At 38.9% G+C, this 18,955-nt stretch overlaps 1 protein-coding gene across 3 annotated transcripts in view; it reads left to right on the top strand.

Annotated features, from left to right (window-relative positions):
- ACSL3 (acyl-CoA synthetase long chain family member 3) overlaps nucleotides 1-18,125 on the top strand; it is a 74,026-nt gene extending 55,901 nt beyond the window's left edge. For all 3 annotated transcript variants that reach the window (XM_080798602.1, XM_080798601.1, XM_080798600.1), the window contains 10 exons: nucleotides 739-889; nucleotides 2,555-2,678; nucleotides 2,918-2,989; nucleotides 4,485-4,624; nucleotides 6,620-6,792; nucleotides 8,405-8,479; nucleotides 9,531-9,722; nucleotides 11,174-11,288; nucleotides 12,996-13,153; nucleotides 16,586-18,125. In XM_080798602.1, the coding sequence (XP_080654728.1) occupies nucleotides 739-889; nucleotides 2,555-2,678; nucleotides 2,918-2,989; nucleotides 4,485-4,624; nucleotides 6,620-6,792; nucleotides 8,405-8,479; nucleotides 9,531-9,722; nucleotides 11,174-11,288; nucleotides 12,996-13,153; nucleotides 16,586-16,743 (1,358 nt within the window). In that variant the 3' untranslated portion in view covers nucleotides 16,744-18,125. The remainder of the gene's footprint in view (nucleotides 1-738; nucleotides 890-2,554; nucleotides 2,679-2,917; nucleotides 2,990-4,484; nucleotides 4,625-6,619; nucleotides 6,793-8,404; nucleotides 8,480-9,530; nucleotides 9,723-11,173; nucleotides 11,289-12,995; nucleotides 13,154-16,585) is intronic.
- The last annotated feature ends 830 nt before the right edge of the window (nucleotides 18,126-18,955 follow it).

The following is an 18,955-nucleotide window of genomic DNA, read 5'->3' as shown; positions in this document are numbered from 1 at the left end:
TGCTGCCCTTAGGTTTGTGCAGGTGGAGGACACTGTCTTTGAATCCAGGATTCGGACTGTAGCCAAGTCCACTTCACCACCATGAGGCGGAGAACAGTTGTTAAACAAGTGTCTGGGTACCCTAGCCCAACCACACTTACTTCATGGTGAAATTGTTGGAGTAGCCATTTGTCTCCCTGTTGCCTTTCTTCCCCAAGTTAGGCAGCTGCGTAGCAGCCAAAGTGACCCTTGTCGCTGGTGATGACAAGCCCCTGTTCAAAACAACATTGCTTTCTACTCCAGGTGAAATCCAAAGTCTTTAGTGTGGCCTTGAAGGCATTGCCAGATAGGTCCTGGTTCCTACGTCAAAGCCTTTGCTCTCACTTATTTACTATTTGAGACAATCTCCCAGTTCCAGGGTTTCCATTGGCTCCTTCCTCACTGTATCCAGGTCTTCACTAAAACACCAACGTGCCAGAAAAGCATTTCTTGACTTTTCCATCTAAATACTTTCTACTATCATCTCACCTTGTCTTTATTTTTCTTCATATCTCTTACTACATTATAGATTTATGGCTTGTTTATCTCAGTAGAACATACGTCTCTTATGTGCGGGAACTTCATCTGTTTCCTTGACCTCTGAATGAATATAATTCATGGTTGTCAAATTGAGTTATCAAACATGATTATGAAAAAAATGGGTGCTATGGCTGAATTTCTCAGAAGTGTGTGTGTGTGTTTTTTTTCTCTCCAATGCAGAAAACAAACCTCTTAGCAAACCAGGGCCCTTAGATATTGCAGTAATCATGTATACAAGTGGATCCACAGGACTTCCGAAGGGAGTCATGATCTCCCACAGTAACATTATTGCTGGTATAACTGGGATGGCGGAAAGGATTCCAGGACTGGGGTATGTCACATGGTCAATGCATATGAAGTAGTCCCTTGTTGATGCTGGTTGTTACACTAACGTGGTTTGTGCGATTTAGCGGTATGTGACTAAATTAGTCTTGGAGTCTGTTGACAGTAAACAATTCCTTCTAAAAAATCAGAGGGACTTGAAAATTAATTACAAAATAGTCACTGTTGTAAGGTTTAAAATACAGTTTTATATATCATTATATAATGTATATATCATTTATATATCATTACTATTTTACTTCAAAAGTGTAAATTTTATCTGACTTAAATTCCTTAATTTAAATAATCAGTTGATAGTATTGCTGCTATAGTCTTTTTTTTTTTTTTTAAAGGATTTTATTTATTTATTCGACACACAGAGGGAGGGAGAGAGAGACAGAACAAGCACAAGCAGGGGAAATGGCAGGCAGGAGAGAAGCAGACTCCCTGCCGAGCAGGGAGCCCATCACGGGACTCAATCCCAGGACCCTGGGATCCTGACCTGAGCTGAAGGCAGACATTTAACTGACTGAGCCACCCAGGTGCCCCTGTAGTCATTTTTACACCTAAACATGTTATAGTTCAGGTGAACAAATAACTTCATCTGTTCCAGTATTTATCGAGCTTTATTCGTTCTGTTATTTTTAAGGCAAATTCCCACAGCCACAGTGGCAGGGTAGGCATACTTTGGGGAAGAGACTGAGGGGAAAGCCAGATGGGATCATGACAGGTAGTAGAGGAGTCAGTACTTGATGACTGATATGGTGTGGTGGGAGTGCTGGGGTATTTTTGATGCCTTTATGCACAGAAATTACACTCACAGCTTACTGTGGAACTTAATTTAGGGATGGAGACAGATATCTCTTATGAATGGATAAGTTTTCAGAAAAAATTAAAAGCAATAGTTTCCTGGGTTAGTCTTTGCCCTTCATATTTTTGGGGGTGGGGCAGTTCTTGAAATACATACAGACATATACATTTTCTTACATACAGTATAATTTAAGTAACTTTCCACACAGGAATCTTTGTAAAATTTTTGGCCAGCAGTTCTGGATTCTGTTGGAACTTTCTATTTGGGAGCCCCCCCCCCCCAGCTTTATTTTATTTTTTTATTTTAAAGATTTTTTATTTATTTGACAGACAGAGATCACAGGTGGGCAGAGAGAGGAGGAAGCAGGCTCCCTGCTGAGCAGAGAGCCCGATTCGGGGCTCCATCCCAGGACCCTGAGATCATGACCTGAGCCGAAGGCAGAGGCTTTAACCCACTGAGCCACCCAGGCACTCTGCCCCCCTACCTTTAAAGACCATTCCTCTTTGGATGATTTCCTCTGTTCTGTACAAGAACCCTTCATGTTTTGGCCCCTCAGCCCCCGTTTCTTCTGTCTTCTGCACGTTGTTCTTGTAGCACTTGTAATTAGTGAGCATCTTCAAGTGGCCCTGGAGACAGCCTCTTCCTTCATATCTGCCTCCTGGGCTTTAGGTTGAACTGTACTTCTTCTCCCCCCCTCCCCCAGCATCTGTCTGCCTCCCCCTCCCTCCCCCATACACACATGTGCACATGTGTTCTCTGGATCTCCCTCTCTCTCCCTCTCTCCATGTGGGTGGGCTCGCTTTGCAGTATCTTCCAGCAGAGACCACTCCTGACAGTTGCTTTTACATCTCCCTTTTCTTTTAGAGAGGAAGACGTTTATATTGGGTATCTGCCTCTGGCCCATGTTTTAGAATTAAGTGCTGAGCTTGTCTGTCTTTCTCACGGATGCCGCATTGGCTACTCTTCACCACAGACTTTAGCAGATCAGGTAAGTTAAATGTTTGTGACTTTAGATACTAAGAAAATTATAATTTTTTAACATTTTTCTATATTCATATGACAACATATTGTAAGGATGGCAGTTAATCATTTAAAAATATAATTTTTTTTGTTTTTACAATAAGTAAATAAAAATGATGGAATTTATAATACACTTTTTGGTCTAAGAATTCCAACAAATTTCTGAGACAAGGAACAGTTTATATGAATCACTTTTTCTCTCTCTAGTCCTCAAAAATAAAAAAAGGAAGCAAAGGGGATACAACCATGTTGAAACCAACACTGATGGCAGCTGTTCCGGTAAGAATTGACCATTAATTAATGTTGAGTACTAAAGATGTGTCATCTGCTACAGAACGTAAATGCTAGGCTAAAAGATAACTGTTGACAAGGTGGTTAATGTAGAATTTATTCCTTATTGATTATATTGCCTTAATGCTCTATTGGATTCATTGTCTTTATTTTTTTTTTCTTTTTTAGCTTTATCTATTTTTAAACTTTACTGAATATGGTTTCAGCTTTCCTATGACATCATCAGGTCCTTTCCCTAAGTCGCTTCTTACTCAGATCATTTTCATGATATGTTTGATATTAGTAGAAACCTGAAGCCCAGCAGGAGGTAGGGTGGAAGGTTTGATACGACTTCCTCCTCTTCTAAGCAAATTGTGCCATTACCTCCTGAGTCCCCAGGAACAGTCTGGCCTAGTCACCAAAAAAAGTGACAGAGAATTCAGTGTGCCTCTGAATTAACTGAGAAGCACTGTATAGCCTAATGTACCTGGCATGGGCAGGGGCCTGGGAATTAGTTGAGTAGAAGTGGGATGGTAACAATTTTCTCTCTCCTGAATTTTAAGTCTTATGTGGCTCCTGATTTTGTTTGAAAGTGTTGGGAATCGTTACCAGGTACCTGAGTCCAAGCAAAGTTACATAGTTACTCCAAATATAAAAGGCCAATAGTTTGATAGTTTTTTGTATGTGTATAGTTTCCTTAGTGTAGCATTTTACTTTTTAGTTCATGTAAACTTTTAGTTCATGTAAAATTAAATATAATTTAAAATTGTAGAGGAAAAACCATTTCAAGTCATAGGGCTCTCAAGCAAAATGCAGTGCAGAGAAGGGAACATTTCCTGAGTGTAGCATTAAAAGACAGCCAACCAATCAAGATAACCCTGTGGTCCTTTTGTGAGCAAAGAATGTGGCTCTCTCTATTTTTATAAGGTTATGAGTTTTTAAAGATTTTATTTATTTATTTGACAAAGAGATTACAAGTAGACTTAGAGGCAGGCAGAGAGAGGGGGACGCAGGCTCCCCGCCGAGCAAAGAGCCCAATGTGGGGCTCAATCCCAGGACCCTGAGATCATGACCTGAGCTGAAGGCAGAGGCTTAACCCACTGAGCCACCCAGGTGCCCCAGGTTATGAGAATTTTAAAAACCATTTCATATAGTTGTTCATTTTTGTAGTAAGCTTAGTTTTTCCAAAATAAATAAGATACGCAAAGCCATGTAAAAAATCAGTATTGATTGTGTTACTGACCTAAGGCTTTTATTTCTTTTTGTCTCTCCCCCCCACACCCACTGCTAAGAACATCTAGGTATATTTGTGCTATGAAAAATTATTTTTACAGAAACCTCATTTTTAAACTAGTTGTGGCTCTATTTTAAAAGTTTGTTCCTGATAGAATATATCTTCTAAAATGCCTCAATACTGATAGAAATATTTATCTGATGTTAAGATACAATATACAAGGCAGCTGATAGCATTACTGACTATATTAACTCATTTTTATACATCTAGGAAATCATGGATCGGATCTACAAAAACGTCATGAATAAAGTGAACGAAATGAGTAGTTTCCAACGTAATCTGTTTATTCTGGCCTACAATTACAAAATGGAACAGATTTCCAAAGGCCATGGTACTCCACTGTGTGACAGGTCAGTGGACTCCCTCTCTCTTTGGTGTCACATAGCCATTTTGTTCATATTACTAGACTAGGTAATTGAGATAGTTATAAGAAATAAATTGGTTTTAGAAAGTCAAAGGGACTCTAAAAATTCATCTTACATAAGAATATGAGCAATTAAAATAGATTACAGTGTTTGAAAAAATGTTTCACTTACAGTTTTATTATATTTAATAATGTGCTTTTATTTTCTGTGGACACGTATGTAATTTTAGTTATTTTGAGAAATAGTGTTTCTTTGTTTTTAAATTGATTTCACTATGAATATAAAATGGCAACGAAATAGGAGTAAATGTTTTGCGTTTAAACTGTTAAATGGTAGGTTTTACCACAGACTGTTATTTTTTGTTTTTGTAGTGCTGAGTGAGTAGATTTAGTTATAAAATAATTTAGAAATTAAAAAATATATGACTTTTTATTTGTTTTAATGGGAATTTTTAAAAAGATTTTATTTATTTGAGAGAGAGAACTTGAGAGGGGGGAGGTTCAGAGGGAGAAGCAGATTCCCTGCTGAGCAGGGAGCCTATGTGGGGCTCAGGCCTGAGACTCCAGGATCATGACCTGAGCCTGAAGGCAGTCACTTGACCAACTGAGCCACCCAGGGGCCCCTTTTTATGGCAATACTAATATAGTTTTTACGTGCTCCACATTATTTGAAACTATATATTTTTTGCCTTATTTTAATTAACTTCTGAGTGAGATATAAAAATGCTGCTTGGTCTTCTACTTTTTCAGAGTTATTAAAAAAAAAAACCTACCCTTTCCCCTTTTTGATAAAGATTATTAATAAGCGGGGTGCCTGGGTGGCTCAGTGGGTTAAAGCCTCTGCCTTCGGCTCAGGTCATGATCCCAGGGTCCTGGGATCGAGCCCCACATCAGGCTCTCTGCTCAGCGGGGAGCCTGCTTCCCTTCCTCTCCCTCTGCCTGCCCCTCTGCCTACTTGTGATCTCTGTCTGTCAAATAAATAAAATATTAAAAAAAAGATTATTAATATGCAGTCTTTTTTATTAGTGTATTTTCAGAAACATTTTAATTAGATGTTTGAATTGTTTTCCTTTTTTAATTTAGCAGACATTTTAAAACAATAAACACTTCAGAAACCAGTGAAATTTTAAAAAGAGATTGTACAAATATGTACCCATTTCTTTTTCAAAAAATACTTTGAGTATGGGTGCGTGCAGGGGGAGGGGTAAAGAGGGAGGGAGAATGAGAATCTAAGCAGACTCCATACTGAGTGCTGAGCCTGATGTGGGGCTGAGTCCACGATCCCATGACTTTGAGATCATGACCTGAGTCGAAACCAACAGTCAGATGCTTAACTGACTGAGCCACCTGGATGCCCCCAATACGTACACATTCCTAATGAAGTAAGCAAAAGCAAAAAAAAATGCTTTGCTTTTAATGCTAAATTTTATGAAGATACAATGGGATTATTCAGTATTAATATGTGTATTTTTAAAAATATTTATTAGACAGATAGTGACAGAGATAGTGAGAGAGAGCACAAGTTGGGGGAGAGGGAGAAGTAGGCTCCTGCTAAGCAGGGAGCCTGACATGGGGCTCGATCCCAGGACCCTGGGATCATGACCTGAGCCAAAGGCAGACACTTAACTAACTGACCATCCAGGCGCCCCTTAATATGTGTATTATTATATAATCTAAAACTAATTGCTCTGACCATAAACATGAGTTTGCCATTACTGTATAAAATTAAACCTGACAATTTTGAATTCAAATGTTAACTCTAAAAGTTAAGAGAAAATGCTACTTTCTTTACTTGGCCAAACTTAAAAAAAGTTAAGGTTTAAGTAGTGGGTGAGAGAATCTCTTGAATTGGCTGTGTAACCTTGGGTGAGCCTGACTCTCAGAATCTCACATTTCAGAATTGGGAGATTAGTCCAAATGACTTGGAGAATGCCATTCGGCTTCAGATTCTCTGATTTTTTGTTTTTGTTTTTGTTTTTAGGTTTATTTTCCGAAAAGTCCGAGGCTTGCTAGGCGGAAATATTCGGCTTCTGTTATGTGGAGGTGCTCCACTTTCTGCAACCACACAGCGATTCATGAACATCTGTTTCTGTTGTCCCGTTGGTCAGGGATATGGACTGACTGAATCTTGCGGTGCGGGAACAATTACAGAAGGTTGGTGTTCTTCAAAGTGGTGTGTCCAACAAGAGGCTGGGGTGCACCTCCAGGCATTCTTTGGTAATGGGTTTTTTCTGCAGTATGAAGGATAGAAGTGGTTAAGGTATTTGTGTAGCAGAATGATGGTAAATTCTAAGTACTGTGATTATTGATAGTGTTTAGAATGTATTGGATACATCAGATAGTCAATAATTAAAGGATAGTTTCATGTTAGATTATGATATGTTATATTAAAAGCTACTTAGAGTTCTGGAAAAGAAGTTATAGTAACAAACATTGGCTGTATTATATACATTTATTTTCTTACATCAGTTATTAAGTGTCTTTTTGTGAAGAAAAATAAACATGTTTTGTACAGTTGTTGAGGTATGTGTATTAAAGCTCAAACTTGGAAGTGGTTTATGGGAGTGGTCTGTGTAATGAGAGGAAAACCACATTCAGTTTTAGAGAATATAATTTCTAGGGTTTATCATGGTGACATGATTGACAAGGCAATCCATTACCCAAGTGGTTCCCAGATGAATCCCGGAGTGCCTCGTGTGTCCCTTTTATTGAGGAAAGTTATTTTGCTTCTCAGTACTAGGAAGAGCTACTTTATATTTTCTAGATACTGACAGATATTAAACCTCCTAATTGATCATTTTCCTTATTTACCTTGAATGTTTTTGTGTACCTTTCTTATGTCAGGTTTATCGTACACTACTTCTGTATTTTCCTGTTTTCTATATTTTGGAAGCTACTTCTAAGTTTTATTTTGCAGGAAATAAAAGTCTTAATTACGTGCTTCTCTGGTTCCTTCTGAGGATCCTTATAGCTTCTGTTTTTAAGATTTGTGTTGAATGTGATTAATCAGTTACAGCTTATGTTGTAAATAAAACAACCTATAAATTATTAAATAGCCTTTCATTTCTGATACTTGAATGATCTTTGAAGAGGAAACATGGTGAAATAGTAATTCACAATAGTGGTGTGTGCTTTTCCCAGATCCTTGAAAGTTAATCTCCAGCCTGGTCTTCTGAACTCCCATGTATGAGTTTAAATAGGATGATAGCCTAGGCTGCTGTCCGGGAGGCTTTAGAGGTCTCCCTTTGAAATAGTGATAGACGGGAGAAGGTTGGAGAGGCTGCATGTACTGCAAAGCCTTCTGGCCTGACAAGAAAGTGGAGTGGGTGTATAACCATTGGGACCCATCATCCTTGAGAATAGGGGCTCCAGACTCATGAGCCAGGCAGCTTCACGGAGTGAAGTGGGCCTTGAGGTGAGAAGATCCGTGATGGGAGTAAGGCAGGCATGTAGGGGAGCCAGAGCAGGCATGCCCTGTCTGCTGGGGACCCCAGTTGTTGCTGTGCTGGAGATGCGGGCCCTGTTGTTCGTGGAGGGTCCACACTTCTGTGTAAAATGGCTTGAGTTTTAAATGTCAATAACCAAGTCAGAATTTAAAAAAAACCCTGTGTGGGCCCCATAGCTTGTGGTTCACCAGTTTGTGATTCCTACTTTTAAAGATTCTCTGGGGATGTCAGAGCTTTGGGATAAGTCATCATCTTTGGTAGAAAAATGAAGCTGTTTAGTCACCACTGTAATCAAATACCTTTTTTCATTTGTATCTTAGTGTGGGACTACAATACTGGCAGAGTGGGAGCACCATTAGTTTGCTGTGAAATCAAATTAAAGAACTGGGAGGAAGGTAATAACCTATTTTAACCACAGAGCATTAATCTGTATAATATGTAACCTTAAAGTTAGAATTGTGCTTCATTTTCTTACTTACTTTAGGATATAAATCACCCACAAGTGCTTGTTTTTTCTCTAATAGAATTATTTTATCTAGAGCTATACTTGGATTTACTTGTTTCAAGAATGATTCTGAAGAGTTATAATTGCTTTTATTTTGCTTATTTTATTACATGAATGCAAGGAAGAATGACGGCAAAAACTTGAAATCTGCTAAATGATGTCAATAAATTAGGAAAGATCATAAGTTTATTTTGTAGAAGCAAAAATCATAAAATGTAATCTCTGAAACAGGGTTTTTCATATTTTTTCTTTTTTTCTTTCTTTTCCTTGATTTCAATCTAGAATCATCAGAAGGAAATTTTTACTATGATTTCATAAAATCTGTTGTTTTGCCATTTAAATACTAATCACTTTTTAAAAAATTTCATTTGATTCTATCAGTGCATATAGATTATTAGTGATTCGTTGGTTTCACTTTTATACAAAATAAAGATTCTGAAGGTTTGCCATTTTTCATTTCTCTTTTAGCAGAATTAGTGAAAATGTTTGACAGATTTAAACTTGGAGTCATTCTGAATTTTATAAGGCATAAATCTCTTAAATATAGTGTAATTTGGTTTTACAGTGTTGTGTTTTATTGAATACATGATTTAGTACTTTTATCAGATATTTAAGAATCTCCACAGAGTCCCTAAAGGAGTTTACCTTGTAGTACACATGATTATTTTATACCGCAGGCGTTGGATTTTTTTAGTGTAATGTTTGCTTGGAATAGTAGTTTAAAAGCATCACTGCTTATGGGTAAGCAACTGAAATTTTGCACCTAGTTTTACGTTAATGAGTTTTGCTCATTTATACTGCCTGCCTCGTTTCCTTTGGGAAATTCTAATTAGATTAAAATCAGATGTCCCTGTTTAGAAACTTAACAGTTTCTAATTTTCACATGATGTATATAGAAATAAAAATTTTGAATTAACTCTTAATTATTTTGTGTTTATTAGGTGGATACTTTAATACTGATAAACCACACCCCAGGGGTGAAATTCTTATTGGTGGCCAAAATGTGACACTAGGATACTACAAAAATGAAGCAAAAACGAAAGCTGATTTCTTTGAAGATGAAAATGGACAGAGGTGGCTCTGTACTGGAGATATTGGGGAGTTTGACCCTGATGGTTGTTTAAAGATTATTGGTGAGCCAACTAACAATATATATATAAAATGTATGTATATATATCCCCCCCGACAATGGATGTTTCTGAAACAGTTTTACAAAAGAGATAACTGTATATTTAGGTAAGCTTTTTAATAATACAGGAATAGATCTTTCTGCAGTGTTAATAGGGTCTGTTGTATCATCTCTGGAATATAAAATAGAGACTGTAAAGAAATTTTAATACTTGACATTTTAGGAGATCTCAAAATCTGTTCAATAGCAGTGATATTTTTAATTACTAGATAACCCTGAAGGAATCAAATTCTTAGTAGGGAATATTTACTTTTTGTGTTCTTTGGTATGTAAAGTTTATTGGACACGGCTCTTCTGTTGGAACCATGTCCTGGCCTTGCCTGTGAGATAAGGAAGGCCTGGCAGTTGGAGTACTATGACCCATGGGGCAGAAAATAGCTCCCTGCCTTCCCTCTTACCATTCTTTTTCTCAGTTAATAGTGTTTCTGTCCTAGTCATGCTACCTAGAAACCTGGGAGGAGATGAGACTCTTCATTGAGCTCCCCATGTGTTACCCATGTTCTGCTGATTTACCAGGTGAAGCATGCCTCAAGATCATTCTGTTCTGGCAGCAGCTCTTTCTGCCCACGGGTCCTGTCCCCGTGGTTTAATAAAACTACCATTTTGCACCAAAAAAAAAAAAAAAGAAAAAAGTCATTCTTTTTTCTCTGCCCTCTCGCCATGACTATAGGTCAGGCCCACACCTTCTGTCACCTTGTTGCAAGAAATTCCTCTCTCTGGACATGCCTGTCCCCCTTAAACACATGCTTGAGCTGTCAGCACTGATCTCACTGGGCGACTTTGCTGCTAAAAAACTCGTAGTGGCAGCTAGGGGCTCGGTTCAGTGCCTCTGTTCTGTAGCCAGATTCACCTCTCCGCCTCCCCCTCCGGCCCCTCCCTCCTCCCAAGTGCTGCAGAGGTTCAAGCTGACCTACCTGTCTGTTGTTTACCAGGGCCAGTGCACTTGGCTACCGCCTGTCTTTCCTCGAGACTCTGCCCAGGCCTCACTTGGTGGGAATTCTTTCCCGAACAGCAGGTTGGACAGGCTTGACCCTTACCGTTACCATTCTGTGTCGAGGGGATATGTTTCTCTTCAGATAGAACATGAGCTTTCACATGTCACTGAGAAATCTTACTCTTTCTGGTGTTAATATGTCATAGGGAACATACCTGTTCAGCAGAACATGCCCGAAGCCCTGGTAGGGACTCTTGACCAGAAACTCTTTCTCTTTTTTGAAAGAATTTATTTAATGGTGCTGAAATTAGGGCCTAATTTACTGTGTGCTTTTAATTTTGGTGTAACTATTATAATAAACTTAATTGATAGCAAATTACTTCGGGAATGGCCAATATTCGTGTGTATTCAAGGTATTTCTGTGCTCCCATGTGCCCCCTCCTGGCCTTTGTCCTGCACAGATCGTAAGAAGGACCTTGTGAAACTGCAGGCTGGAGAATATGTTTCTCTTGGGAAAGTAGAGGCCGCCCTGAAGAACCTCTCCCTTATAGATAACATTTGTGCATATGCGAACAGGTAAGAAAGTAGAATTCTGTTACTTTTACTTCAAACCTTTTGTGTGTTTTTGGCATTTCCTTCCTAGATGAATCTTCTTAAAACTATACTAAGAACTCTTCTTCCTTCATATCTGTTGTCTCTGGGAGTGGCCTCTTCTCAGGAAAGCCAGTAACTGATTCTGTCCTTGGGACGCTTCCCCTACTCGTCATCCTCTCTCTCTGTTTTCTGTTTACATCTCACTGCAGTGTCCTGTGTGATGGGGAGGGGAAGAAAGTCGAGTGCTCCTAATGGCTGCCTTGGCACCCCCAGCAACACGTCTTTCTGCACAGGGAAGCTTCCCAGAAACAGCTCAGAGCATAGGGGAGTAGAGAAGGAAGTTGGAGGATAGGAGTCTTAAGCTGGACCCTCCTCCACACCTACTACCTTGCACTAGACTTGAGCCTGCTTGGGACCCTTGCCAGGGCTGGGGGACTCTGCTTTAAGTTATGTTAAGCTGTGGCTTAACTCCTATCATCTCTAGTCTGTAATGATACAAGGCAGCTGGGAAGGAGAGTTTAAAGTTAAAAATCCTGGAAATGTATTCTGGGAAATGTGTTGGAAATTTAGATTGGCACTCTGGTGACATTTTTCCCTAACAGTGTTCTATGTGGTAATGTCTCCAGTGTTAATGATCAGCTGCTTTGTGGCCAGTGTTAATGATCAGCTACTGCGTGCTACTGCTCACTGCAGCAGTTGACATAATAATTATTATGAAAAGATAAAATCTGGTATCAGAAGAACCAGTTTAGAAACAGGCTTTAAAGATTTACTACATTGTATTATAAACTGTTCTGTCCTTCAGTTAGCCACGAGATGTTTTTACATTGTATTATAAATTATTCTGCCCTTCAATTAGCCAAGAGATGTTTTCTTCCGTGGTACTACAGTTCTGGCTTTTACTTGTGTGATATTAACCAGATTACCCTCCTCTTCCTGACGCTGCTTACCTTTCTTACTGCCATTGGCAGGCGTACTTACAGCTCTTTTATTAACAGTTCTCGTGATAACAAAAGAAAAGAGTAAATGTAACCACATTACTTTGATTTGCTGCCAAATTTCTTGAGATACAATTTTTTTTTTACTTTTAATTCTTTAAATATATTTTTAAAAGATTTTGTTCGTTTGAGGGCAACAGAGTGCATGAGCAGGGGAGGGGGAAACAGAGGGAGGGAGAGAATCCCAGGGAGACTCTTCACTGAATGTGGAGCCTGACATGGGGCTCGGTCTCAACGCTGAGATCATCACCTGAGCCGAAATCAAGAGTCACGTGCTTACCTGGCTGAGCCACCCAGGCACCCCTAGATATAATTTCTATTTACATGAATTTTAATTTCCGTTTAACCTGTTAATGTGAATTACTGATTTTTTTTAAGAGTTGAATTTTCTAATATTTGTAATTTTCTTTTAAAAAATGTGTAAATGGAAGTATTCATAACACATAGTTGAAATTTGTCATTAAATATCAGATGAAGGTTTAGTTAGCAGGGAACTCTATCAGAGCCTTGAACATACTATGAATCATGCAGTAGAAGTGGCGTGAGGTGAGTGTGCTAAGTACTAAATAGGTGTCATGTATGTTCTTTAGTGCAGTCGTGGATCGATGACAACAGCATTGGTGGAATCGTGACTGCAGCTCACACCCTGTGCCATTTAGATCCTTACCCCTTTGTCCTTTCTATATTTCAGTTATCATTCTTACGTCATTGGGTTTGTTGTGCCAAACCAAAAGGAACTTACAGAACTCGCTCGAAAGAAAGGACTTCATGGGACTTGGGAGGAGCTGTGTAACAGCTGTGAAATGGAAAACGAGGTCCTCAAAGTGCTTTCTGAAGCTGCTATTTCAGGTGAGTGGCTGTGAAACAGACTGAAGACTGAGGCGGGAAGGGAAGAGAGTGCTCACGTTCACTTGTGCTGCCGTCACACGGCTTTGGTGATGTCATTTCCTCTCAGAAACCAGCTGTTTTCCTGCAGCTAGATAGAAGAGCAGACTTGACAGGCCCTTCCAGAGGACTCGCCTATCATGTGCTCCCATGACCCCCGTGCACCAGTCCTTGTCCTTGTTCCTTTAACTTTTGTCTTCTGGGTTCGCCCTTTTTCTCCTTCTCTCAGCTGGGTCCTGGCCACCCAGGCCCATCCTCAACTGCCCAAGACTCTTTTCTGCATTTTCTACACTGTTAATGTATTGGTAGTGGCTTGTATGGATGTGTCCTATCCCCCCTTTTTGCATGTGTGTTGGGGGAGCTGCAGTGGGTCGCTCTGGTGGTTACTGAATAATGCTGCTGTGAACATTTGTGTACAAGGGGTTGTGCAGACGGGCTCCTTTCTCCTGGGTAGGTACTTCAGAGTGGAATTGCTAGGCCTGTGTCAACTTTGTTAAACCTTTTAAGAAAGTACTAGATTATTTTCCAGAATATTTTTTTCCAGGTGTTTCCCAAACTATTTTCTAAAATTTTGGCATCATTTTATCATTCCCACTGGTGTTAGGTTCCAGTTTCCCCACGTCCTCGAAACACTTGTTACTGTCATCCTTTGGATTCTACTCATCCTAGTGGGTATGCAGCAGGGTATCTGTTGGTTTTGATGTATATTTTTCTGGTGGCTAATGATGTTGGGCATCCTTTCTTGTATTTATTACCCATTTTATGTCTTCTCTGGAGAAATGTCTATTCAGATCCTTTGCTCATTTTTTTTAAATGGGGTTGCCTTTTTATTACTGAGCTGTACAAGTTCATTATGTATTCTAGACATGAGGCCCTTACCAGATAAGCAATTTGTAAATATTTTTGCCCATTCTGTGGGTTGTGCTTTTACTTTTTTTTTTTTTTTTAAGATTTTGTTTATTTATTTGACAGAGAGAGATCACGAGTAGGCAGAGAGAGGCAGAGAGAGAGGAAGGGAAGCAGGCTCCCTGCCTAGCAGAGAGCCCGATGTGGGGCTTGATCCCAGGACCCTGGGATCATGACCTGAGCCGAAGGCAGAGGCTTTAACCCACTGAGCTACCCAGGTGCCCTGTGTTTTTACTTTTTTGATGGTATCTTTTGAAGTACAACAGTTTTAATTTTGAAAAGGTAATTTTTTTTTCTTTTGTTGTTCGTGCTTTTGGTGTCCTGAGAAACCATTCCTAATCTATCACAAAGATACACCCTATTTATTATTCTAAGAGTTTTATAGTTTCAGCTGTTACATTTAGGTCCTTGGTCCATTTGAGTTCATTTTAATGTGATGTGAAGAAGGGATCCAACTTCATTCTTAGGCAAAATTTGTATCAGGTTTACACCTGAGAAACAGTTAGTAGTTATTTATAAAGAGACTCACTGTGAAGAATTGGTTTATGTGATCTTTGGGGGTTGGCTTAGGCAAAGCTGGAAATTGGTAGGGCAGCTGGTTGGCAGCAGCTGGAGGTCTGCCCACAGGCAGAGTTGGTTTTTGTTTGGGGACACCTCAGCTCTGCTCCTGCTGCCTTTTCAGTGCACCAAACCAGGCCCGCTAAGATGATCTGGGACAGTTTGCCTCACATAAAGTAGATTGTAGACTTAATCATTTACCTACAGTGTGTATTGTGTTAGAGTTTAATTGACTAACTGTGGACACTAGCCTAAGCCAGTAGATACATAAAACTGACTTTTCCGGTCTATCATCGCTTGTCCGCTTGGCACCCATGTACATCTCCTGAGAGCATAGTTGATTTCTAAGTAAGGACAGTAACAAAGACTCCCGCCTCATGCAGTAAAACTGCCCAGCACACAGCTGAAAATACATTAACCTTTTTTGCAGAAGAGGATACACACGCCCTGAGTGATTCTTGCTCTTATTCTGTGATATGCAGTTAGCTTATTAATACTTATTATGATAGGAGAATAAAAGGGAGGAAAATAAAAATATTTGCTTTAACATGTGTACACACACAACAAAACAAGAACCATTCCATAAGTTCTGAGGTCCAGGCTGTGCTGCTTTGGCTCACAGTGGTTTTCCCTCCAGGAGAGCACGCCCGAAATAGCTTTGGTCTTTGAAGAAGAAAACCTTGTTACATCTATGTTTATAAGTTAGAGTTAATATATCTCTTTTGCTCCCAAGGTACTTACACCTTCAGTTTAGTGAGCAAGTGTGCCTGCGTGTATGGTGTGTGTGTGTGTGTGTGTGTGTGTGTGTGTGTGTGTGTGTGTAATCATGGCTAGATGTTCATCTCTTTATCCTTGTTAGATTTTATACCACTTGAGAACAGAAACTATTCTGTTTCTTAAAGAGTGTTTAGTAAAACGCTTTTACACAGTAATTTTTTTCAATAAATAACTTGTTGAATGAATGCTGGAAAACCTTTCCATTTTCTCCCCCTGTCTCCACCCCTCCCTTTCTCCATCCCTCTCCCTGTGTCCAACCCTCTGCTACTGAGACTCTTACTGGTATCCAGCAGTATATAGAGACACAATAGTAAGCAAACATTCTGTCCTCATAGCTTATGCTGAATATTCTGATTTGATGACAAGATTCTCTCTTTTTTTTTTTTTTTTTAAGATTTTACTTATTTATTTGACAGAGAGAGATCACAAGAGGGCAGAGAGGCAGGCAGAGAGAGAGAGAAGCAGGCTCCCTGCTGAGCAGAGAGCCTGATGCGGGGCTCGATCCCAGGACTCTGAGATCATGACCTGAGCTGAAGGCAGAGGCTTTAACCCACTGAGCCACCCAGGCGCCCCGATGGCAAGATTCTTTTTAAACTTTATTATTTTTTGGTTTCTAAAGTGATCTCCTTATAATAAACTCAGAACATAGGTGTGTGGCATTTGCTTTTCCTTAATCATGGATCTTAACCTCTAGAGCTATACAGTTTTTAACTTGGTGTATAGTTGTCCTACACATCTGTGTGCATAACATTTATCTGCTATTAAAAAAATCCCAAAACTGCCTTTTTTTTTTTAGCCTAGCAATATATTGCAAATATCTTTATACACCCTACCATGTAGATCTTATTTTTAATGACTGAATTTTATTCCATTTTATGCCTGCATCATAACTTAATCTAACTTATTCTGTTGATGGCCATGTAGATTTTTTAAACAAAAAATTTTGCTTTTATAATTCTCATACATATCTGTGTGTATCTGTTTACTTCTAGTGTTTTTGAGGGATGGCTTATTTAGAAGCCAAGATTCATGGGATGTTGTGCATTTTGATGGGTGCTCTAAGACTAGAAAAGTTACACTGTTTGCCAGAATTTTAATTGTACGTTTTTCATGCCTCTGCATTTACATTTTTCCCCTCCTCTTCTACCATCTCAGCAAGTCTAGAAAAATTCGAAATTCCAGTAAAAATTCGTTTGAGCCCGGAACCGTGGACCCCCGAAACTGGTCTGGTGACAGATGCCTTCAAGCTGAAACGTAAAGAGCTTAAAACACATTACCAGGCGGACATTGAGCGAATGTATGGAAGAAAATAGTCCTTCTCTTTCAGCATCGTTTGCTGCAGGGAGCTCAGATCAAATAGGAAAATACTTGAAGTGCATGTCTCCAACTGTGAGGCAAACCCCGTTCCTCGTAGTAAACCTAAGCTGTTACTTCTCCTGACGTCGCCTGTTCCTTCTGACGTCGCCGTTCTTACTGACGGGATTAGTAAAACATTAAGACAGCAAACTGGTGTCTGTCTCTTCTTTCTTCCCCCTTCCAACTTACCACCTAGGACTGCACTTGTCAGCATGAGGACTTTGAATCATTTTGGGGAACAGTGATTTTAAAACCTCAAGTTTTTAAACATGATTTATATGTTCTGTATAATGTTCAGTTTGTAACTTTTTAAAGTTTGGATGTATAGAGGGATAAATAGGAAATATAAGAACTGGTTATTTGGGGGGCTTTTTTACTTACAGTATTTAAAAATGCAAGGGTATGGATGTGAAATTATGTAAATTCAAACGCTTATGAATCAAATCATTGTTGAACAAAAGATTTGTTGCTGTGTAATTATTGTCTTGTATGCATTTGAGAGAAATAAATATACCCATACTTATGTTTTAAGAAATTGAGACCTTGTGAATATATGCCTGACAGCGTCTTCTATATATATTTATTTTTATTAGGGAAAAAAATGGAAGTTTGATTGGTGCTGCATGAAACAAGATAGCACTAGGGGGTCATGTTTAATAGTAAAGATGAAACGCAGCAAGTGTAGCACCAGTGGGTAATTAGTCTCTAGTAGCTTACCCTCAGAAATAGTCAGGGTCTTCTAGTTAGCTTTGAAACTAGGAAAATGTCCAGACTTTTTTTTAGAGTTGGACGCAATTCTAAAAGTTAAGGTGGGATTTAAGAAGCAAAGGGTAGAAAGCTATTCTTTATTTCATCAACCATATGTACATTGAGTTGTTTATATTTACAGCACCTCAATCATGGAAAGCTACTCTGTCCACTCTGATGCTTTTAGTCTAGATGTATAATCTATCGCATTTCAAAGTGAGGATTTTTCTCTTGATAGTTTGCACTGGTGTGTGTGTGTGTGTGTGTGTGAGAGAGAGAGAGAGTGTGTGTTGGCAACTTATTAAAAAGGCACCTTATCCTTTCTATGAAACAGAACTTTTTTACACTAGAATACGGAGACATGGAGAATGTTTCTGATACTGGCATTCGTACTAAGATATATGAGAATTTAACTTTATACTGAGGTGAGTTAAGATTTAATTTGTAGGTTTTTATGTTACTGTGGAAGTTAAGATTCTAAAAACACTGCTTGTATGTACATGGTAAGTCTTCGTATGTGTTGCTTGTCTTGTATTTGAGCATTATCAAGAGTACTGTTGCACCAATGAAGATGTGTTCAGATCAAGACTTCAAAAAAAAAAAATAGGTACCATGTTTTCTTATGTCCTCTTGGTTATTTTTCGATTCTTAGTTCCTTTAGGCATCACAAGGCAAAAACAAAGAAAAGAAGTAGATCCAGGTAGGACAGTAGGAGTGCTGAGACCCAGGACTCTGTAGCTTTTGGTCATGTTTCACATACACCGTATTTGGAGATACCGCATATGGTGTTCTGTTTCGAACTTTTCTTGTATTTGTGTATATTTGCATTATGTTTTGAGTGTGTTTTTCCTTGTCATAGTTTAAATTTATTCATAAAGTTTGGGAAAACTGCCAAGAAGTAAAACAATGAAAGAAATTAAACAGAGCTTCTCTGTCAGGATGTTGTGATCTGAAGATTAAGTCAGGGTGGGTGGAGAATTTGTTTCTGATGCTTTATCTTTAGAATGTCTGCTTTCAAATGATTTTTGAGAAGTTGTATTTAGAAAAGGAGGTTCAGTGCTTCAAAGGGAGGGAGAGAACAATGTAATCAGGACTTGAAAACAGTGTCAGATGAATACGCAGCTTATCATTGATTCTAGATACAAGTTGTTTCTTTTCAGAAGCCTCTAACAGGACTGATTTAATTTGCATTTTGTTCCATTTTTCTCATTTTTTGGAATTCCTTTCAGTCCTAAAATCTCAGATGCCAGGTGTCAGATGTCACAGCAGAATATGAAATTACATAAAGTAGCATCCCCTTTCAAACAAGTTACTCTCTGACCCACACCATCTTTAGTGACTTGAAAAATGAGACCTTTTCATCTTAACTTTTCAAAAAGAAACCGTTGGTTTAACAACCAAAACCAAAAACACCCCCCAACA

The sequence above is a fragment of the Martes martes genome (assembly GCF_963455335.1).
Source record: "Martes martes genome assembly, chromosome: 3".
Taxonomy (NCBI): Eukaryota; Metazoa; Chordata; class Mammalia; order Carnivora; family Mustelidae; genus Martes; species Martes martes.
The sequence above is the reverse complement of the archived record's forward strand: the minus strand, read 5'-3'. Positions and strand labels throughout refer to the sequence as shown.